Source organism: Mycteria americana, chromosome 2 (assembly GCF_035582795.1).
Source record: "Mycteria americana isolate JAX WOST 10 ecotype Jacksonville Zoo and Gardens chromosome 2, USCA_MyAme_1.0, whole genome shotgun sequence".
NCBI classification, from domain to species: Eukaryota; Metazoa; Chordata; class Aves; order Ciconiiformes; family Ciconiidae; genus Mycteria; species Mycteria americana.
This window is the reverse complement of record NC_134366.1, coordinates 113,378,215-113,402,973: the sequence shown is the minus strand read 5'-3', so window position 1 is coordinate 113,402,973 and position 24,759 is coordinate 113,378,215. Positions and strand designations below refer to the sequence as shown.

Genomic DNA, 24,759 nt, shown 5'->3' with positions numbered 1-24,759 from the left:
TATTTAGTTGTGAAAAGTTGCTTCCCTGGGGTGTGGGGAATACTTACCTGTGAGCAAGAAAACAGAAGTAAGGTAACATCAAAAAAAGGATAGCCAATCTCTCTTTATTTATATATTTAGCACTGTCATATTTTCTTAAAGTAATCTACTATTGGGAATTGGAAATGCGAAATATTTTTAAAAACTTTTTAATAACTTCTGGTGCATCTGACAACCTGTCAATAGCTTGAAGCAACTTGCTATGCTTGCCTTTAGCAGTACTTCTGGTTGTTTAGATGAAAAATGAAAGAATCAAAATCTAGTTATTCATCCTGAGCGTCTTCTTCACACAAAAGTTTTTGCCTTATTCATTCAGCTATCATTAATTGCAGGTGACATGCAGGAAAATAGTTTTCTGGAATGCTTCTCAGAAAGCAAATTCTTTTCTGTTCAAGCAATAATTTACATCCGTGGAGTCACACCAGTCTCAGTGTTGTGACACTTAGGACTCCTGGATCGGTAATGAAAATGTTAGAAATGCAACGGAGGAATGTTTTAAGATCAATGAAATTTCAGCTTCTAGTTTGCAAGGTGTTAAGTACCTTTCTGAAACTGACAGAAAGCAGGTGATTTGAGCCTCTGGCCTCTCTAGCCTAGGTTGTGGTGTAACCTTCATGATGGATGTTGTCATCAAGACCACTGCTACAATAGTGGCAGGGCTGTAAACACTCTGTGATTTGTTCAGTGCTTCTCTTAAAACATGACATGGAAAAGGGGAGAAAAATGCCATTACAGAAAAAAAATCTTAATTTAAAACCCCATATGTTGGCCATATACTATTTCTTCTCTAAAATGTAACAAAATGGTCATATTTAATGTGTGCAGGATACAGGTTGTCCTAGACTGAGAGTAAAAGATACAAGTTTTGAACTGTCCCAGAGATGTCCTGGTACAAGTATCTTGATTATGTGATCAAAACTTCAGAAACTTAGGAACAAAGAGTACATTGTATGATGGAAAATAAAAGCATACATTTTTGTAATAGCGGATAAAACTGTGATCCCAGATAGGGAGTTATTTCTTTCCCTTCATATTTTCAGAAGAATGGAAACTACCATTCCAGTGCTTGAAATCTAATTTCTATTCAGCTTTTGTTCAGAGCCTGACATCTGCATGCATATTTTGAACTGTGCTATGTTTAGACTGAAGAGATGAGGTCAGAGAATTATGCAACTTGGAGGCATAAAGCGTGATGGATTCAAAAAAAGGAATTACATATCCTTACTCTAGATGAAGCAACACTAAACTAAACTTTTCTTTAGAAATTACTAAACCTTAATTCACAGACGTTGTAATCATATTTTACAACTATATAGTGGGCCACAACCATTGTTAAAAGACCCATACTTTAGTTCATTGACTTTTTTTTGTTTTCGCTAAAGTTAACAACACCTAAGTTTTTCAGGAAGTCCATTATTTGGAAGGGAGAAAGTTGAATTTCAGATCTTTTTGCAATCTTAAAAGGGGAAAGAGCTGCTATCCTAAGTTACTTCTCCCAAAAAGTGATGAAAGTTTTGTTGCTGAGAAGAAAGTAGCAGTAAAAGAATGGAGTAGGGGGAATGGAAAGAGAAGACTAAGGTTGGCTTGGGAAAAGCACACTGTATTAATGCTTTCTACAGTTTCAGAAGTAGACCTTGATAGAAGACTGCTTTGATACCTTTCAACCATTTGCCTGTGCTTGGGAGCCCCGCTTCCAGGGTCTACAAGTGGCAAAACCTCTTGTAGGCTCGGTGGACCAATTTTGCTCTGCCTCATTGAAGTCCAATTTTAAAGAGAATAAAGAGCAAAACTGAGAAGAATAAAAAGGCTGTATCTTTCGAGAAAGAGTCTCCAGTTTGTTTTTCCTCAGGAATTCTTTGCAGAGAAAAATATATCTAAACTTGGCTCTAAAAGAAAATATAAGCATTTAAGTTTGCAAGTAGTCATTAATTCACGTATTCATAGGATCATGGAGGTCAGCTAGTCCAACACACATGAGAGGGACTGTTGACTACTAGTATGTGATTTTAAAATAATCTCAGCCACTTTTGCTGTTCACAGTTTGCAGGAATCCTCTGCAGCAGTAATGAAAGGGGTACTAAAATAGATTTCTTAATGTAAGCACTGTCTTATAAGATGCACGCCATCTCTATGACAGTTCTAAGAAATTTTAATCACCAGTGGCAACATCGGAAAGAGTGCTGCCTTAAAAATGAAGAACGTCAGTCAGCAAAGCTTGCAAGTGCTTATTTTTATTAATAACATATACTTTGTTTCAACCCTCTGTGCTAATGAATTTTCCAGTTGGAGTGCCTATAAATTAGTTAAATTTTGACATGTACTGTGCCTTCATTTTGAGGCTATACTGAATATATGTTGGTTACTTTGTGCAAATTCTGTCAGGACGATTCTAATGGTTCTTGCAAGGAAGACATAGGATAAAAAATGATCAATACTACTGTGCTTCTAGAAAGAGTTTGTTCAAAAGATCAGCTCTAGTATTGATCTGTGTAGGTATATCTTGTAAAAGCATTCTTTTCCTAAATTTTTACTGTGTTTTGATTGTGACTTTTTGTTAGCAGTGAGCAAGAAAGAAAATTCTGAAAAGAAACTGGGAAAATATTCATGTAGACCTGTTCAGAGTGATTTTGACCACCCATCTTAATGACAGTATTTTGAAGCCAAACTTGACTCAGTTTTGTGAAATAGAGCATTGATCTCTTCTATTCCTGTTTCTGCCTGTGGTCAGTGGGAATACTGCTCTCACTCCCTTTTGACATGCAGATAAGTAAATAGCAAGCCCCCCATCTACAAAAGATGACCAGAAAAGTTTAATATAAATAAAACATGGAAACCATGCAGTGAACAACTATGCTATTACTTTCTTAAAATACTATGTTTAGAAAAAATTAGCACCCCTAAAACCTCCTGTCTTCAATGCCTGTAAATTAAAACCTGCTTTTTAATGATGTTTCTGCAGACTTCAGAAACAAGGATAGGAGCATCAAAAAGATCTGCAAAATACTTTAAAACACTTCACACCAAAACAAGTAATGTTGTAGAATAAAGTCTGCTAATGTTTAAGAATAGCAGACATCAGCTATGTATGTAGGATGGAAATAAACAGACTCCTCTATGGCATTGCACAGTATATCTCCTGGAACATATCCTGTGAGACAATTACTACTGCTAATAATATTCAACAATTGCTATGATGCTTATAATGAAAGAATAGAGGCTGTTTATAGTAGAAAGGAATTCCTGTCATATGCAACCATAGAAATAGCAGCAGTAACTGAGGTAATAGTAGAGAAAAATAGAATTCTGTGAAAGTCAAAAATTTTGCCTGTAAATATGGCTGATGTTCCATTATGAGTCAGCTCCATTTATGTAATATTTTATTCATTTATAAAGTCTTAGAGCTTAAATCCATCGTAAACCAAGACTGAACTCATTTAAGGTGATTATTGAAAGATATTTAAAGTCCAGCAGTGCACACTTAAGAAGACCTGAGGGAAAACAATAGGAAGCAGGGACTTGTTAATTTGAAAGGTAGAGGAGCCGGAGGAGAAATTACACACCATGTGCTGTCTGAAAAGAATAGAGTTGGATCCTTCTAAAGAGAAGTAGAACAAAAGGTTCTGCCATCAAAAGGTAAGATGGTACAGCATCCTCAGCTACTGTCACAGTGGCTGTCTTGATGTGACCTGATGCTGTGAATTCACTGGGGAATGCTGCATCAAACTACCATGTCTGCACTTGAACGGATCTTCCTGCTGATAGATTCGTTATAATATATGTTAAAAATACAAAAGCCAATAGAAAAATGTACTAAAACAAGGGATTTGGAGTCAAAGGCAAAAATCCATTCATGCAGATGTTAACTGCAAGAATTAAAATTTCTACTGGAACAAGGCTTATAAATTAAATCACAATAAAAGCTAGCTCTCCAAAACATGATGGTCATGTATTAGCCACTGAGCACCTATGAAAAAAAAATTGTGAATGTGGAATGTCCGGTATTTTTTTTTCCCTGCTACTTCTCAGGAAGGAAATTATTTCTATCCGAGCAAGGCAGTACCATGAGGACAACAAGAAAAACTGTCAGACTTCAAATATCTCCTTGGATATAAATAGTGTGACGGGTGGAGAAGGAGATCAAAAAGTAGCAGGAACCTATTGCATGGCTTTCTACAACTGAAGGAGGCAGGGCTCAGTGACTTGCACATTTCCTCTCATTCATCTCTGTCCAACTCTTACCTAACGATTTCTGTTGATATGCAAGCTGGGTCATTTTAAGTGCAGGCTTTAAAACAAAAAGGGAGTATGTGTAGCGATTGTTCCTCTGCAGTGCTGGCCTTAGATCTGTCTGTACACTGGCAAGATTTTAATGGCCACGTGAAAAGGGTTGCTTAGATTGATTTCTGAGATACTGGAAATGTAACTGCGAATTTAGAGTCTTATTTATGATGTAAATACATCAATGCATCTATTGGTGAATGACCAGAAAATATATTGATTAACATGCAGAGACTGAAGGTTACCTACTGCTGTCAGTATGCATTGTCTAATATATATAGATAATGTAAATACAAACACCTCTCAAACTCTGAATCATTCAGTGGGGATGCCTGGGATTATGAGTGTTCATTTATGTAATTCTACTCTGAAAACTTGTTTCCTTCCTGTCTCTCCTCCCCACCCCCAAATCAGAAACTTTAATTCTAAAGTATTGAAAATCATTTGGGAATTTTCCCCATGACTTCATCACAAGACAAATGGGTCAAGAAGACACACTTTCTGTGGACTCTTGATATGTAAGATAGTACCTGTGGTGAGCCAGTCAACTGGCACCATATACATAAATTCTTACTGTGAAGAAGGTAAGAATTGCTCATAATACTTTGCTTATTTCACTGTTCTAATAAAAAAAATTACAATAAAGTCGTTAGTCCATTCTCTGACAGTCTCTGTATTTATCATACAGAATTTGGCAAAATTTTTTTAGTTCATGATTCATATTATGTTCTTATTCAGAGTAGTATTAATAAAGATAGAATAATCATTCTGTTAAACCTACTGGGTATTTTCCATAAAATCTGCATATCTTATTTTGTAACTATAGTTTTCTACCGACTTTTTGCATGGAAATATTGCTTAAGAAGAAAGCTGACTTGCTGTGGTTTTGTGAGTTTACTCATTGCTATCACTGTATAATAAAGCTATATCTGTAACAAGTCTCCTACTTTTTAAGTCTTACACTTAAACTCTCACTCAGCCTTCACAACTAAAATATGAGAATTAACCAGTTAATACTGCAAAGCCAAATCTTGCTTCTTGTAGAGTTAATACTAATGATCACACGTTTTCCCTCCTCCCCCCCCCCCCCCTTCGTTTTTATGTTAGACTATGTATTACAACTTCAGATCTTATAGCTGAGACCATCTCAGCAGTCGCGGGAAGTGAGCGACACAATTTTCTGCTGTTGACCTATCTGCACTTTTAATGCTGCAAGTGAGAAAAGGGACTTATGTTAGCTAATATTGAACCAATATGCTAGATGTTTGTACTCTGGATAGGGTACCACAGGTTGTCTGTTTGATTTGACCAGAAATGTTACAATATACTTTTTTTTCTCTTCTTCTACCCACGCCTGCCATCAGGTGGTCCCCAGAGCATAGAAAATCAAGATTTTTTCTATTTATATGCAGGTGATGAGAATATAAAAATAAATAGCATCAGTTAGGCAGATTAATAATTTTCTTCTGCCCATGGGAAATGGTTGTAAAAGGACAGTCTTATCTCCTACAAGCTCTGGAAAGCTGGTGATAATAAGTGGAAATGATGGGGGGGGAGTTGGTTTTGTTTTTTTTTCCTCTGAGATAGTATTATTAACTTGATGGGATGACCATCTTTCCCTTAACAAAGAAATTTGTGTTTGATCTATAATGCCTTGAGTGTTACCACTTTGCGTCTGAGCCAAAGCATACTAAAGCACTGGCATGGCTTCTGTGGATTTACCGGAATAAATTTTGGGTGAATCTCTAAAACACTTCCAGGGCAGACTTTTCTGAGACCTGTCACAGGTACAGAGCAGGGAATTCAGAGTGGTCTTTTGGACTTAGGAAGTCTGGGTTTGGAGACCATCTGCTTTTCTGCTGCATTATTTCCCTGGGGTTGTAGCAACCTGAGTTCTAATCCCCCGTAGTAGCACATTTCCCCACAGAACATCCTGGCTGGGAATGTAACACACCAGATGCATTTGAGTTCTTAGGGAAGCTCTTTCATGCTTGTTTTCTTTGAGTGAAAGCTGTCTTTATCTGTTAAAAATTTGCTGTTAAAACAAAAGCTGAACAGAACTGGTGTTGGTAGTTACAAGAGCTAAGGGCTATAACTTTTTCTTCCAAATCGTCTTAGTTGTGTGTAAAAGTGTTTGTTTTCTCATCCATTTCTTGCTTTGGGTTACTTATTTATGCAGTGCAATATTGATGCATTGTAATAGCAGATTGGTGATATCTTTAAGCAGAGATTTTCAGGAGATATTGTAAAATAAGTAGCACAAGAGTGGCAGAAAGCAAATCACTAATACAAATGAATGAAGTATTTGAAATATGTATCTTTTTGTCTGCATACATCTTTCTCTCAAACTCTTAAGAACCAGAGCAAATGACGGTGGTTTTTTTGGGTGTTTCATTTGATTTTTGTTTTGGTTTTGTTTTTTCACTTTAAAAATTCCAGGTAGTTCTGTCTATGAGAATTGCAAAAAAAAAAATTCACTGCAGTACTCAATTTTAGTATCCCTTTTATTCCTGCTGCAGAAGATTCTTGCTTACTGAGCTTTTAACTATTTCCACTTACCATGAGCTGTTAATTCATCTTCCTCCCCTTCAATTAGGTTAAAAGTAAGATGTAATGAAGGTCTTTGGGGCACACTAACGTCTGTTAAAACTATGATTCTTTGGCAGGAGGAGATTTAACCTATAGGTTACAGTAATGCAGGTGATCAAATGTCAAAAAACCAGCATTGATATTAGACGTCCTCTTGATCATTACTATTTGTAGGGTCCTGCTCTAATCCTACTGCAGGGTTCATTTTGCAGAACACCTTGTTTTCTATACAAAATTAATTTCTCCATAAAATCTAGCAGACATATCGGAATACTTAAAGGAGAGTCAAAGCAGAATATGTAACTTCATAAAAAAGGATACATTTCATTTGTAGGAAACCAACATGATTGATTCATACAACCTGTTACTTCAGAGGCTTATTGAATGATATGTCATGGATAAATGCCATTTTTAGAATCTGTACTCTGTTCGGTAGTACAATGTATCAGAGGATGTTTGAAGGGCTTTTCTTCTACACTGGCATTTATATGTTGTTTAGTCTCACTGTATTTAAACATGTTACATACACTTCATGCATGTGTGCGTGCCTGGGACTGTGACCAGGCATTGAATAGTGGCACCTATAGATTACAGTTAGCTATAGATTACAGTTAGCTTTCACCCATATGTATCAGTGTGGCTGGATTTGCAAGATTTTCTAGATATATGCTGAAAGGACAAAATGCATCCAAGAATAAAAGACCCTAACTTTCCTATTCTACTTTGAGGATCAATTGCTGTTAGACATTACACACCTACATAAATATACAGTGGCACTTATATTCAGCTCACATTTTCGTTCTTTATGGAAAGTGCTTTAGACTTAGTGCTGTGCTCAGCTATATTAAATCCTATGCAAAGCACACTGTTTCCACTTATTAGTCAAAACAACAGCATCTTGAGGACTGTGATACCTCTGCTAAGAGGTTTCAGTGTGATAATGTAGAGAAAAGTATGGATAGATGTGGTGAAATACTAGCTGATGTAAACCTAAAGAATCATTTTGGATTCTGAAGCTGAATTTGAGCTTTGTAACCCGCTAATTGGAGCTGTAAAAATGATCTGAGTTTTTGTCCCTCAGAAGTATAGAACAGATGTTTGCGATTACTGTTCTGTTTGGAAGCTCTGCTTCATTTTAAGGTATTCTGTTGCATGTTTTTGATTTTGTAACACTTATTTCCACAAATCCCTGCCTTCCTAAACATAAAATACTAGGGATCTGAGCAGATAGATACCATCTTTCAATGTAAGTGTGTTATTTCAGGTTGTGTGTAAAGGTCTGAATTTTGTTTTATGAGACTTAAATAAGGAATCCTTCTCAATAATTCTAACTTGTCTGTTTCTCAGCATTAAGTTCCCTTGTAGGTATGCTAAAGGCCTTTAACTTTTTCAAGAACAAAGTGATGACTGTCTACTAAATATGTGTAAAAGATATTGCATTGCAGCTTAATAAGCTCATCTATGGAAGAGTCAAAAATTAAGAAGCTTTACTGCAGTGGTATTTCCATTATTTCAATATATAGCTATATGATTAAAAACTAATGAAAGGAGTTATAAGTTTTCTTCTGTAAATATTGCTTTCCATTGCAGAATGTCAAGCCGTTGTTTGTGGTTTGTCATATTGAAGTGGACTATGGTTATTTGTAACTAATTAAAGTAAAACATTATAAAAAGTGGGGAAAAAATTGGTATTTCCACCAAAAAAACTTCAGATGAGTGAAGTAAGCTAGTTATACCAGTTCAGTTTGAGAAGTTACTCAAATTTAATATTGAAATATAATGAAACCATAACTTTCTCTGTTGATATTTTTTTCTGATTACATGTAGAAAAGTACCTGTGGGAGGAGATATGAACTTGGATACAAATTCTGTCTACCTAATTGTTCATAAGTAGCTGCCACACATTCAGCTTAAGCTCAGTGAAATGCTTGAGATTTCTTGGGCATGATAATTTCTATAAAAATATTGCAAATTCTGGGATTTTACTGCTAGATGACTGCTAAAACTGTTGTAACCAAATTTTTGTTGTGGTTTGTTTTGAGGTTTTTTTGTCATCTACTCTGAGGCCAGACATGAAACAAGCAGTAGTTTTCCTCCAAAAGAATCACTGAAGTTAGTCTTGCCAAAACTGAGTCAGAAATGCAGAAAGCCAAAAAATGGCTATTGGAACCAATTTTTTTAAATAACCATAACATCAATTCAGATATAAGTGATAAATTTTGCTGATCTGCAGACTGCTATGAAGACTGAGTGCATTATTTGTATAGGCTGTCCTTCTGTCCTTGAATTGCCCTGCTGGCAGTTCAAAGCAAAGTAACGGGGGTGAGTTTTCAAGTTGTGGGTGCTTAAGGATTGATAAAATTGTATAACACTTTTCACAGGAATACAACATTCAAATCTTTCCAGATACGTATCCCCCGCTCTTTTATAAACACAGAAAAAAAAAGATTTCAGATTCCATAGCTAAAATGTTTATGTACACAGTACTTTAGTTAGTATAGGAAAAGTTGGAAAATTACTATGATGTGCTTTGATTTCACAGAACTCTCTAATAATAAAATATATCTTTTTATGGATTACATGTATAGCCTGTGACTATAACACCATAAATTATAGTATATTATAAACATCTATATGAATCTATAATGGTATGTTATGTCAGGAGAAAGATGACGTATATATACTCTGACTGGGTGAATTGTCCCTAATCATCTCTCTCTAACCATCCTAATTCTCACTGACTGCAATCAAACCCACAAGGATTGATCTAATCTGAGATGAAACAGTTTGTAGCAGATGTTTCTATATTTCTTCTATTCTTAACTTTAAATGCCAGCAGATTTTCAATCTGGAAAATAATAATAATAAAAAAATGCTATCAGAAAGTTTAGGTTTTGAACTATGACACTAAAATGATCTAAGACCTAATTGTCTTCTATAATGTTGTAGAAAGTCATACTACAAGTTTTATAAACTAGAGGTTTAGCTTTGCTTCCTAATTAGGATGATAAAATGAAGCTCAAGGGTATGTGCAAGGTTATCATATATGAGGAATGTCCCGTGTTGGATAGCCTTCATAACACACCTTCAGACAGCATTTTTTATTAAAGGCATTACTAGTGATCTTTTTGGGATATATTTTGTGGGTTTTTTAATCCTGGCTTTACAGTTGAAACAGCTTTGCTTTTATTGCAATTGCTTTGTGGTAGATACTTTCGTAATGTTTGAAAAAAATATGTTGAAATAGGCAAGAGCGGGTGGAGAGTTAGAATTGATAAAAAAAGGGAAAAACCTTCCAAGGCTTTTTGTATCTTGTGGTAAAGTCTTGGCCCCACATCCCAGAGCTGCTGAAAGAAGCAACTAGCCTCATGCTTCTGAGCAGGGCTAGGGGTTATCTTTGCCTCTCCTCTTTGGGGGAGTGGGTGTCAGATGACTCTGGAGGATCTCTGCTCTGCTGCTGGGAAATGTATGAGTTCCCAGTGGTGTGGTAAAGGAGCAGGAGCTGGCCTCGATTCCCGGCTACTTTGCACCCTCTGTGCTACTTCGGGAGCTCAGTGCTGTGCGGTAGTGTTCTGCCTCTCTTGCTTCTTCATACGGATCCAAATTAGCCACCCAAAATGCACCCACTTATTGCAGTGGTAACTGTATTTCAAAAAAGCAGACAGCGACATCGGTGCTGTTCAAGACAGGAAAAAGCACTGTTTCTAGGGCACCTTAATTTCAAAGATCCCCAGAAACCTAGGTGCGGGAGGGATGGCATGCCTTGTTACAACAGTACTTGCTTTTGTCTTTTCAGTGCAAAGTCTTGGTAACTCGAGTAGGTGGATTGCAACAATGAGGTCTTTTGGTTTGGTTTTTCTTTTTTTTTTTTCTATTGACTTTACTCAGCAATAGCTTATATCCTGTAACTTACTCTTTAGCTGAGGCATGAGTGGTTTTGTCTTCCCATTTTCCTCTTGGGCCTTTTTACAGATAATAACTGCTTTTCAATTTATCTTAAATTTTACTTGACTGCATGACAAGTGTAGTTCCACTGAAGCGGTAAGGTGTCACCCCTCATCTCTTCTGTCTTTGCCAAAATATGCACAGAAAAATCAAAAAGTGGTGGGTGTCAAAACAATGCTTAAATATGACTTTACTGTGACAACTGTTTTTATTTTTCTTACTATGAATGCTACATTTTTTAATTTGTGAATCAAGATTTTTTTTTTAGCTCACAACATACTGCATTTCTCTCACATACCCCATAAAAACCAATATCCATTTTTAATGGAGATAACTAGTGAAGTAAATTTGAACATTTGCACGTTTTAGTGTTTTTAATGCATACACTGCAGATGTCTTGTCTTGTCTAACAGGAGAGCACTGCACATAGAAAGTCAGGGATGAGAAATCAACTAGCCTTTTCTGCAGATAATGAGATGTAAATGCAGGACTGAATATTATTATGTAGATGTCTTCCTGGGAGAACCATTTGATGGGTTATGCTAGCAAAAAGCCCCATGAGTGATGCTTCGGTGCCCATCCTGGTCAGTGATGGTTTCTGTTAGTAACTAGGAGCTGAGTCACTGCTGCTTCTCTCAAGAGACAAATGTTTCTACAGCTAGTGGCAGAAAATTAGATGGTTTTCCCATATACTCAAGAAAGTGATTGTCATTTGTGCTATCTTTTGGATAGAGGCAGCGAGATTTGAGAGCATCTTAAGTGCTTTGAAAAAAAAAGCTTATAGTGTTGTAACTTTCTTTTTTGGCATTACTAAAAAAGAAAGGAAAAGATGGGTGAGGGGTTTTTTGTTTCTGTTTTCTTTGAGTGTGAGGTGGAATTTCTGGAATAACGTGTAGAGACTTGTCAATAAAAATCCCTTCTCTAAATATTAGTGATGACTGGAAAGCTTTATTAGCTACAGCTGTAGATAAAAAGAAATGTTAATCTCAAAAGACTATTGTAAATGACTAGGAAAAGGCTTTAGAAATCTCTGGAAAATGGAAAATCATACGTAAGATTCCCACTGTAAACCAATTATTTTAAATTACTTTAGAAAAAGGAAAAAGTTTTTCTTCTTTCTAAAAAACTAATTTAGCCAATGGATTTCCTGTAATATGTCTTTTAATGGGTTTATTATGAACAACCATGGCAACAATAAAACAGAAGTGTATGATATGAGCATGAAGAATAATGATCCATTCAAAGGCCAAACTTTTGCATATATTAGTCAAGAATATTAAAAAATATGAACATGCTGGAAAGGTGAGCTGAGAGGTGAATTACGCAGTAGACAAATTAAGAGAAGAAGATTATGCAGAGATTTTCATCATGAATTGTTCTGTTGCAGTGTTTCAAGTAAAATATAAAAACAGGATCTCTAAAGATTAATGAAATGGAGCAGCACTGGAAGTCAAATTTCTGACTGGACAGATTTCAGAAATAATTTGGGGATGATAAAGTTATACTGTTCTGGGTCTGGAATCCTTTTCTCTCACTAACAAGATGAGGCTACTCGGAGTCCATCCTTAGGAACAGAGGCTGCTCTCCCCTGCAAGCTTGTACATTGTAATGTACAATATCGTTTGTACATTGTAATGTACAAATATGCAATATCATTCTCTCATGATATTGCAAGGGGCAGCTGAATCAGTTCTCGCCAGTTCACAAGTGTGCTGAGTTACTGCCATCGCTTACTGATATATAGTTGCACAGGTAGTGGCATCTAGAAGAATATTTTTTTTCTGTTTTGCCCATCTTGTAAAACTGAGAGAGGAAGAGTGTTGTTTAAAGAGGTTCTGCTATGGCATGGACTCTGCAGGTAGTTTCAATAGAATCCTTCTCAGGTTTGTACTGAACAAGTTTTGGTCCTTCTAATTGATAGATTAATAAAAGGAAACCTAAACATAGCATGTACTTAATGCTATCTTTCTGAATTTCTCCAGAAAAAAGCAATGGCGTGGGGTTAGGCTTTGTGTTGTTTGCCCTCGATACAAAATTTTTAAATCATATTCCCTGAGCAGTGAGTGCTCATCCAAGAATGCTGTAAAACTGACTGAATGATCAAATACTTGACATTTCTTCAACTATGCACGTGTGAGAAACAGACACTTAAATCTCACAGGAAATACTAAATATTATGGAGACAACACTGCAACTGGTTCTCATTCTCTCTGTTGTTAAAGGGCTGATGCTGATTTCTTTCACAATGGCTGCCCCAATTATCTGAGGACTTTAGAAGTCTTCCAGAAGTTTTGATTACAGCCAATGGCATCCTAAACTAGGCCAGGGATAAAAGCGTATCTCACAGTTCGTGAATAATTGAGTAGGCTGCTGTATAACAATGAGGTGCCTTATGAAAGGCAAATGTTTGTTTGCTGTGTGCTCACATCTGCACCTATTTATTCATATTTATAGGTAAATTCATATGCTAATGCTTTTTCAAACACTGAGATACAAACTGTCTGTTGGTGTAATCAGATAAAATGCTGCTGAAATGCAGTGGAACTGTATATGTTTATACCAGCTTTAAAAGTGATTGTAGGTTAAAAAAATAAAATCCAAATGCAAGGATGTACCTTGGTGTATGTACATACCAAATCAGGAGTCCTTACTGAGCCATTGCATTCCTCAGATCTCTCCTCTCCCTAAAGGTCTGGAAAAAGCAGATGTCAATAAATTGAAGCAGTAACAGTCTAAAGGTAAAACGTATGGTTCCCTCCTCTTGCTGTTCAGTGTTCTCCTTTAAAAGCAAGGGCTGTTTATTCCCGGAGTCTAAATGCTGAAGCCTTTGAATTGACCCCAATGCAGAACTTCAGGAAAAGGCCTAAAGAGGACCATCTTTAAAGATAACTATCATCTAGCCTTCTTTGATGGATACTTTGAAGCCCCAACGAATAAAGGGGTCAAAGCCTCCCTCTTCAATTTTGTCAGTTTAGCTGCAAACCCTCAAACCCACTTCTACGCTGTCCCAGATTGATATCCAGTGAAGAGAAGACTGAAGTTGTCATTCAGGAGACCCTACTCATTTGTCACTGAAAGAATTGCTTTGGAGTATGCATTAGATGACCTTTTATCTGGAAAATGTTCTCATCCTTGCAGGGAGAAATCTGACTCCTTGACTTTGCATGTCTAGTTTTCCCCTTATAAGGGATACTTCTGATATACTGGATCTAACTGATACTTTGCATTATGACAAAAAACGACTGTGCCATATTAAAAAAAACAAACAAACAAAAAACCTGAAAAAACTTACTCTGTCAATTGATACAACACTTCTGTTACCTTATCACCAGCTGTCCAAAATTCAGGTCATCAGTAAAACGTGGATTCCATGGCTGTGCTAAAACCCACTGCCACTGATGATGAGGGCTGTAGGTTGATCTGTTTTTCTAAAGAGAAGTCTGTGAGGACTGTAAACTATTAAGGTCAGATAATGGAAATAAGGAAATCAATAAAAGATTTGAAATGAAGGCAATGATTTTTACCTTGATAACTTATTAGGAAAAGACTTTCTTCAGAGGAAGAGTGACACTTTTATTAAATGAATAAATATGTCCCTTTTGGACAGTTGGTGCTATTGCTTTTAGTAAGCTTGAAATAGCGTGAATATCCTCTACCTGTGTGTTACCTGCAAAAGTGGAGCTTTTCACGCTACAACATTGTGAAGAGTTAATATGGGGTAATCAAGAGATAACTGTGGGAGCACTGCTATAGCTTTGGTACAATAAGTTGCAACACTGCCAAGATTTGAAGAAAGTACTATCTAATAAAGATGGTTTATGATGTCCCACAATGTAATGTCATTTTTTTCAGGAAATATGATATTGTCTTTGCTTTCCTCCAGGTTAGGTAATTTCTGAGGTAGGAAGTACAGTTGTATAGTTGCCACTTTACTACCTTAGTAGAAAAAAACCTGAAACTTGCATGCTTTGTGAGAAGTATACGTGCAGAGGATTTCATTAAATGCTGTTTTCTTCCAAAAGTCATCATAATTAAACATATTGATACTGTAGTCCAATGGTAGGTTTTTAAAAGAAAACATTTATTTTGACTGATAACATTCATCTGAGATAATGACAACAGGATAGTGTCAGTATTATTATATCAGAATGTGGCTAATTAAGCTTAATTATTTTAATGACACTATATTTACTGCTTGTACTCAGTTTAGACAGCATCACACTGAGGGGAAAACTACTAATTTTAGCTGTCCCTGATCATATTTCCTTGGTTTTTATTTTTTTTTAATGGGAGATGTGTTTGATCTGATCCAAATTAAATAGCACTGTACTTCTTGTGTTGTGTGTCATTAAATTTTGTACAATTTCTGAAGAAATAAGGCTCTTCTTCACATATGGCCAGTGGAACCATTAACTAGTATTGGGTTTTTTTGAATGTATCCTTGAAATAATAGCATAAAATTCCATATGGTATTGTTTATAGAGCTGTGCAAGTACTGAAGAGGAGAATGAAGTAAACTATTTTTGTAGATTATAAAACTAGATTAATATCTAATCCTTTACTTGCATAATATAGTCTAGAAGGTTAACCTTAATCAGCTTCTCTTTGAACTGCAAATGTATTCTTATTTCATAATTCAGTCCTGATTTTAAAATTCTGGTTATGGCAATACCACCAGAACACTTGGTAAATAGTCTAATAAAGTACCTTCGTTGCTTAAAAGTGCATTTTAAGCAAAATCTAGTGTGGTTCTTAGTAAAATGAGAGGATAATATTGTTTTGTTTTGTGCTTTCTGAAGGATTTTATTTTTCACTACATGTTCCCAAACTTTAATAATCTGCATAGTTTTTCCTTACAAAGTTTGTTATTGAACTAAGTGAGAGAACTAGATGTTGTTGTCCAGCAATGGTCACATTGGTACTTATTTCAACTTTCTTTTCTGTGCATACAAGCTCTGCTGATTACTATATTGTGTTAAAAGCTGCAATAAATATTTCATGATATAAAATTTTTATGATAATAATTTGATTTTATGATAATAATTTTATGATAATAATTTTATGATAATAATCATGAAATATTTCAAGATAATATTTAATAAATATTATCAATGGTATTGATACTCTCATAGAAATACAGTATAAATATGAAAGCTAGAAATGCATGGAATGATTGCTGAAAGTACTTTCTCTGATGACAGCCTTATTTTCATATTCAAAGTTCATGGATTTACTTGCATCTCAAGAATTGTCAAATTTGGCATGCACGAAAGAAATTGAAGCAAAAAAGTCTACGAAATACTGACAATCAATATCTATAAATTGAGGACTGGGATTACTTGTGTAGAAATAATTGATGTTCCCAGAATTTTCCAGACTTTTAAAATAAAATATTGTCATTTTAAAATTTCTTCCTATGTCAATTATGTAGCTGAATGCATTTGTGATACTGTCCACCTTTAAAGAAAAGCTGATATAATCCATTGATTTTGTTTGCAGATTTTCAGGCGTTGTTGGTTGGTTTTCAAGAAGGCTTCCAGTAAAGGACCCAGGAGGCTAGAAAAATTTCCAGATGAGAAGGCAGCATATTTCAGGAACTTTCACAAGGTAAGTCATGCCTTTCTTGTGAACTGAAGCATTGCCTGTTTACCACTCTTCCTTGGGAAGTGTGTGGTGTTGATATGTCTAGTTTGCAAACAATACAGTGAGAATTGGGTTGAAAACCTAATCCTGACACTAAAAGCACAGTAAAACGTCTGCAAATCTCAGTGATGCAGGTGAGATATCACACTGTTTTTTCCAGATAAGCACAAAAACCCCAATGTGTGTGAAGTGACAGGTTGATGGGTTTTTTCTTTAAACATTAGTATTTTGGAAATGTGTAAAATTGGCTGCTAGTCAAATGTTTAACCTTAGTTATTAACTAAGTATTGAACATATTCTGAAATTGCTAAATGCCTCGGTTGTAATGGCAATACTGGTTGAATATGTAACGTTTTTCCCAGAAATCTTCAAGATTTACAAGCTCTGTCAACAGCAAGGATTTTTAAGGGTGAAAATTCAGGCTTCACTGAATGAGATTCTCCCTGCTTTCTCTGTCACTGTCACTTCTGTGATGGAAAACAAGATATTCAAGCACAGGTTTTTCTTTCTGTCTTGTAAGTTACTGTTATCAGCTCCCCACGACATGCAGTAGACTTCAAGTTAGCTAATCCTAAAATAGGGCAGGGCTCTGTGCTTGTACTATTGTCTTCTATCCAGTCACCTTTAGCTTTATGTCTTATCAACATTAGATATTATGTTAAAACTGGCAAGTTGAAACACAAAGATGACTTAGCCAAGGTCACACAGCAAGCAGTGAAAGAGTGTGGATGTAAGTCTAGATCTCTTGAAGGCAGGTCTAATGCTTTTTATCATAAAACTACAAATTAGCCTTTAAGTTCCAGTAGCCTCTTGGTATCTTTAAATGAAAAATGTATATATAATAAAGAGCATGCAATTATCCTGTGAATATTTTCTAAGGAAAAGAGCCCCAGTAATTTCATATTGCCAAAAATCCAACTTCTGATCTTATATTAGTATCCAGGTTTAGGACTGCCGGGTACTAGACTATTGGCACTTTCACTGATGTACCACAATGACAATGTTTGCTCCCATGTGTAGGAGGTGCACATGGAGCAAAAGTGATTGTTCTCTTCAACATAAATTTCAAAAAATGTTTACTTTCAAGGTGAAACTTAATGATGGGTCTTTAAAAGGATTAATTGGATGATTTGGGCTGATAGCTGTAGTGATGGCCAAAGTCCTGAGGAGATCTCTTACCTATGAAGTTTGTATGGACTAGCAACAGGGCAGAAGGATGAGAGTGTGAGGCTTTGGGGGGAGCTTTCGGGAGGGGGGTTAAATTGTTCTTTGAGCATGTTATTGCCTATAGCATAATTTGTGTGTAAAAGGATTCAGAAACACTTTATATGTTTCTTGTCAACGGTCGTATTTGTAGGAAAATCATGTGAAATGTAAGAATCATTTGAGAAGCTAAAGAAGTAACACAGATACAGTTGCAGCTGCATGTTGTAGTATTGATGGAAGCATGGCCCTTTGCATGTAACATAAGCAAATGGAAAGGGTGTTATAGTTCTTTTTCATATCTTTTTTGCCTCTTATTCCACTCCTTGCGGGCAGGGAGGAGGAAGAGAAAGAAATGGATACTCTTTCCTATTTAAAAGGATACTGGGTTTCTGGCTGTGGAGAAAAAAGAATTGTATCCATTCACTTGGATGATACCCATTTTTCAAATGAAGTCATGAAATAATTTCTAAAGTTATATTATCAGAAAATAGAAATCCTGAATCTTATTCTCAAGCTTGATTTTTTTTAAAGGATATTTTATTATTTCACAATGATTATTCTCCTCAGTTGCCTCCATTCTGATAAATGAAATAGCGGTGAAGTAGATGTGCATGAGTTGTGAATATTCATCGAGTGTGACTGTTGAGGGAACAGTGAAAGTTGTTATGGGAGCAGATATAGTTATTTGACTGCTGATACTGGATCAAAATATCCTGATTCTCTTTCTTTCTTTTCTAGAGCTGTATATTACTTTGTTATATTTTGAAGTAGTTCAAAATGCATGTCTATTGCTATCCAGTGCAAAATGTTAGCCCTGTTTTGAAATTCTGTTTCTTTATTCACTCACAAAATATAAGGAGGACATCTGGTGTGCAAAGTTGAAGGGTAACTCTGAACTCTAAGAATCAATGAAAAAAATTGATTAAATATTGAAGAAGTGAAAGACCTGGTGTTTTTTAAGGAAGATTAAAATGTATGTTGCAAGCCTGACTCCTTATGAAAGGACAACATGCTTGAACGGGTGAAAGGCTCTGATCACACACTAATATTCATGTAAGAATATGTATGTCAACCCTGGGATCCTTATTCCTGTACAATCTCTTTATAAGTAGTAGAATAAAGGGGGTGGTACAGAGGGGGACTCAGAACAAACTGGGATTCACTAGGAACTCATGTCCTTCAGACTTTCAGATTGGTCTAGGTTACCTTGGGAGAAGGTCTAGGAGTAGCACATAGTCTTACTGTGTTGTACTGTGCAGTTTTCTAGCTTTCTCATGCAGAGTTACAGGATAAAATTTTACCTCTTGAGTGGAAACATGACAAAAATTAATATCTTTGATTTATCTGCATTCAAATCAGTATCCAGGATCACAAACAGTACCGCAATATAAGTAACTCATCAAGATCTTAAGCATCTCCACTTTTCCATGGATGTTTGAGCTTGAAATGTAGCTCAAATCAAATTCCTGTTTAAAGCACTTTACCTAGATGGCTATATATCTCCTATACTTATGTGATAAACCTGTGTACTGGGCAATGTGAATTATAGAAGGGGCTCTGGGCTAAACAAAAAGAAAAAGCAGGACTGGTAGTGCAAAGCTAAGAGAATTAAGAATAGAGATTTTTCTGGTTTACATATCCTAAATAAATATTTATTAATGTGCAAATAAGCTGGCCTCTTTAGAAAATGGACTGCTCTCCCGCCCCCCAGTATCCAGATAATATGTGGGTTTATTTTTTATCATGTAAATTCTCTAATGCTGTTGTGCATTGCTTTGGTGTTTTTTTCTAGTGATTTTCTTATTATAAATAACAGTAGCGGCATTAGTCCTTGCAGACAAGTGCCTCCTGATAGTAACAGTGAATATTATATTCATTAGTCAAAACATGACCTCATCTGTTCATTCCAGTTTCTGGTATCAAATTAAAACTTCTCATACTGAAATTTAGATCATTACACTCTTGCTCAGGTAAGTTATAGCTTCGCTGTACTGTTTTCCCTTGAAGATTCATTGTAGAGGTTGTGCAGAACAGCTGTGTTTACTCTTATTACTCCATAGAGGGCATAAATTGGCTGTAGCTCCGCACCCATCCCAGGGGTGCATATGTTCTTGGGAGCTGTTCCTACCCTATCAGAAAAGGCCAAAAACAGACACCACAGCTTTACCAACTTAAAAGAGGGAATAAATAACAAGCTTTCTCATTTTTGTAAAAGAAGATAGGTATGTAAAAAGTTCAACTCTTTCAGGCTTTGGAGGCATACTGATCAGACGATACCAGAGCCTGTTACCCATTAGGAGGGGCTTGCAGGAGCATTACAGGAATTCAACATGGCTAAGTAGCGACATGAAGGTTACTAGAAATGAGAGATCAAACTTCAAAACCTGAAGTGTATCCAAATAAACTAGAAAGCATTACACAGTTGGCCAATTACTTGTTAAAGCAGAATGAGAAAGAGCAATGTAGACCTTGAAGAGCAACTAACCAGAAGAGTTAAAACTGGTTATAAATACAGATTCTGTATCAGGAGCAAAAAGCTTGCCAAAGACCCTGTGCATCCAAATGACAATCAGAGTATAAAGGAAATGTGCAAGAAAAAGACTAAATTAGCACAGTTCCATTGGGGTTTACTGTAGAGGAAACTAGCATGCTCTGGTGTGGGTATGCAAGGGAGGATTCTGCAGAGACGTCTCTGTATCATAAACTTGATCATAGATACTTCAACCCCAGCTACAGAGAATGGTCACTAGCAAAGTATGGAGAACATATTCACTCAAGAGCCCAAAGGGAACTTAAGTATGACATATCTGAATTACTAATGGTAGTCCATAAAGTCCAAAACAGGAACCAACAGATGTGGATTCTTCCATTCCTTGTAAAATCTCCAGTTCCATTAATGCATGCTTCTCTTTCACTATTAAGGTAAATATCCTTCACACGAAGTGACTGTGTTGTGAGTTGTGTCTGTCCCTGACAAGATACGGTTGTCTTGGAGCAAGAGAAGCTTGAACCTGTCAATGCTAGCACGCTTACCCTTCAAATAAATAAATAGGTGATGTCTGGCATAGAGTTCAAGACTTAGTGATTTAATCCCCCCAATATTGTTCTGATTGTTCTGTTAAGATTGTTCAAAATTGTTAAGATTGTTCTGTTAAGATTGTTCAAGATTGTTAAGATTGTCCAAGATTGTTCTGTTAAGATTGTGTAAACAGCAGCTATCTCTAAGGTTTTGAGTTTTAAGTTAGCAAGATTAAAGTAGGATAAGATTTTTAGATTTCTTTGTTATTTCTGTTTTTTCTGTTATCATGTTCAATTATGATGTGCTTTGTATAAATCTGCAAATGCAAAATAAAATAAATTGCACAACATTTTAGCAGTGACTTCTGATAGTCAAAAATATATCTGGAACAGATGGTCTTAAGCACATGTTATATAATATGTGTCCACAAAAATAAATAATAATCAAGAAAAAGAACAGCAGTAGCCTTCTAACTGTAATCTACTAAATTAAATTTGTGGTCAGGGCCACACAAGGGGAGCTACGTTACACTTTTTCTTTCACTGCTTGATTATCCTGAAGAAACTTGTGGAATGCTAAATACTAGTTTCAGAAAATGGTGATTTATGTAATGTAATCCCAGTGATTTATGGCAAGTTCTTGTATCAGCTACAGCTGTTTCTTGAACAGTTCTTGGCAATAAGATCTCCTATGCACATGCGTGCACAAGCACACACCCAGAGTTTCTGTGGTGCATTCGTAGTCCTGTTTTGTAAGAGAAAGGAGTGGACAGGTTCTTTTTTGTGTTTAAAAACTCAGTATGCAGGAACAGTAAGATATTTATTCTTCTACAGCACAGTTGCTAGTCTCTAACTGAGATGGCCTTAAACCATGAGGTGTTATTCACTTCACAATATTTTGGGATAAATGAATTCCCCATAACTTTGAAAAACACTAAGTTTTGCCACAGTCGTCTACGTGCTAGCCCGTACTACTCTCAAATGTAATTTGTAATTTCTCTAAAATGAAAAATAAAAATATTTACATACGGTAGCATTATCATAATCCTTGTAAGAACTTCTCTCTGATTGTTTCCACTTACTCATTTACCTTTGGGTTGTTTTTTGTTTTCCTCAGTGTTCTCTGGCCACTGCCACGTTGCCTAAATAAAGATTCTTATTGCTAAAGAAATCTGAACTAGCCTACAGTTTATTCTAGTTTAGTCCAAAAGTCCTGCTTTATGGTGGAGTATTTCAGCCTCTTCTGTTGCTCATGTTCACTACAAATCAGAAGTTATGCAAGTCTCCTTATAGACCTTTATAATCTGGGATGCTCCTGTTATTACTCATGATATTGTATTGCTTCTCAGATGCAAAGGCATTCTCAAAAGGAAGTTGGACAAACATGTAATTTGGTTGGCCAAATGGAAGTTGGTCAAAATGTAATTGTTAGGCTTGAATTCTTGTGCTTTTTGTGATAAGATATAACACTTGATTTGCATCCAAATTTGAATATTATTAGAATTCCCCTTCCTCTCTTTTCTTTTTTTTTTTTTTTGGTATAATGTTTATGCTTGCTGTTTTTCAAAATTGCAAATTCAAACCTGTCTGGTTTTGCTATGTTGACCATTCTGCTTCCACTGTTTGTTAGTTGATCTAAATTTCCTCAATAAGCCTTTATTTTCTCATCTGGTTAAATTCACTCGAAAATTCATATTAGGTGAGAGCTGACTATGAATACCTTATGAAGCTCTGGTCACATTCACACGTATTGGATTTTTACTTTGAGAACAATCCCAGATTTAGACCATTTTGTCCTTTCCCTGTTTTCTCCTTATTCTTGTTCTTTAGAAGTGTGGTCATATTTTGTTGCCCAGAACTTCTTTCAGAAAATTTCAAAATAGTGATCTCAATGTAGTGTTTTCTTAGGAGCCCAGTGAACGTGTGTGTGCATGTGTGACTATGTTAGTTCTTGAATAATATTTTGCAAATTTTTATCTGCAAAGAATGAATTTAACAGTTATTTTTTGTAAGTCTTTGCTCTTTGAGGTTGAAAGAGGTGCCCAAATATACTCTGTGTGGTTTTTACACCCTTATTTTGCTGAGTCTTCCAAAGCAGAGATAACTAAATTTTCCTGAAAACTATATCCTTATTTTTCCCCATTTTGAAATGTAATTCTCTTCAAATATTTGTTTACAGCACTTTCAAGTAATGTCTTCTAGCAAAATCATCTGGTTGGTATGGGAAGGTTACAGAGGACATTGCTTTCATGGGCAGCTATTACTTGGCTGATGACATTAAAATGAACCCTATTTAAATTAATAACTGTTAGTAAAATTACTCAGTTCTGTACACCAAACAATAAGATTTGCAGTAATTATCAGATCCCTCTTAAAATATAGAAGTATCTGAACAAAGTAATTGTTCAAAGCAAGCATTCTATGCACCAAAAAGCAAATTGCAGGAATAATTGGAACTGTGCTGGTAATAACGCTGTTAATAGAGCCTGAGCACATCAAAGGGCAGCATGCAAACTAATAAAACAAAATCTCTTTCAACAAAGAAAAGATGGTATTAAGGCAATAACATCATCTTTCCTTAGCAATGTAGTAAAGAAATCTACAAGCTGAGCACGCTGACAGGATTTTGAGCTCCTACAAGCATGGACCTAAAAAGCTTAAATGACCCTATGAGTCTCTTCCTGTGTAGGACTCTACTCATCCTTCTAAACCTTGAGGGCAGAGAGTATTAATTAGGAGTGTCAATTCACAGGGTAAATAAAGAAGTGATGTCAATGAGTGGCTTTGAATTCCTCAGCAGTGGCATCAGTGGCTGAATCTAAATATCAAGGAGGGAATAAATGATGGGAAAAGTAAAGATAATCTCTTAGTCTCTACTGGTAACACAAAGCAACTCCCAGACATGTTAGCAGTAGTTCTTATATGAAGATCGATGTACAGTTATTACAGTAAATTCATAGTAGTACTTGAGTGTGTGCACAGTTTTGCAGCAAAACAGACACTCTACTCTTAAAAATCAGCTGCTTAAATAGGAGCCTGTATTCCCATTATATTAAGTGTTAAAACAAGCTGGAAGACTGAACTTTTTACTGTAAAAAATATTATTGGGTAGGGGAGGAACATTTAAACATTTCAGCAGGAGGGGGGAAAAAAAGAAAAATAATTTTATAATGTAAAACTTCCAAAATGTCATAGACCCATAGAACAATTCAGGTTGAAAGGGACCTCTGGAGTCCATCTAGTTCAATATCCTGCTCAAAGCAGCATCAGTCAGATCACATTGCTCATGGCCATGTCCAGTTCGGTTTTGACTATCTTCAGGGATGGAGGCTCCACGACCTCTACAAAGCTAAACATGAAGTCCTGCACCTGAGACCTAATAACCAAAGCAGCAAAAGAGGCTGGGGACTGAGTGACTGGAGGGCAGCTCTACTGAAAAGGCCCTGAGGGTCCTGCTGGGCAGTGGACTGAGCCTGAGGCAGCAATGAAGGCAAGCCATGTCCAGGGCTGCCTCAGCAGGAGTCTGGGCAGCAGACTGAGGACCCTCAACTAGGAAGGCTCCTCCCTCCTGAGTGCTTGTTAAGCCATACCTGGAATGTTGTGTATAGTTCTAGTCCCCTCTTTGCTCTATTCAAGAAAGACACTGAAAAAACTGAGAGGGTCCAGCAGCGGGCCAGTGAGGAAATTGGAGGTTGGAGAACCTGACATATAAGGAAAGGTTGAAGGAACTGGGTTTGCACTAGCGAAGAGAGAAGAGCTGGGAGGGATATAATCACAGCCTTCCAGTGTTGATGAGGTGGCTGAGGTGAGAAACTGAGGTGCTCTCTTCTCAAGGATGCGCAGGGAAAGGACAAGAGGCTACAGGCAGAGGTTGCTTCAGGGGAAATTAGCTGGATATAAGGACAAAAAAAATTACTTATGGAAACAACTAAACATCAGAACAGGCTGACCAGAGAGGTCAGTATTTCCTCACTGGAAATCTTGAAGACCTATCTTGGCAGGGCCCTGTGTAACCTAATCTAAGGCCCTGCTTTCAAGGTT

The 24,759-nt window shown here is 36.3% G+C and overlaps 1 protein-coding gene across 1 annotated transcript in view; it reads left to right on the top strand.

Annotated features, from left to right (window-relative positions):
- The window catches only part of DOK6 (docking protein 6), a 264,406-nt gene that overhangs the window by 83,407 nt on the left and 156,240 nt on the right, over nt 1-24,759 (top strand). The window contains exon 2 of the mRNA XM_075494295.1: nt 16,351-16,458. Within this exon, the coding sequence (XP_075350410.1) occupies nt 16,351-16,458 (108 nt within the window). The remainder of the gene's footprint in view (nt 1-16,350; nt 16,459-24,759) is intronic.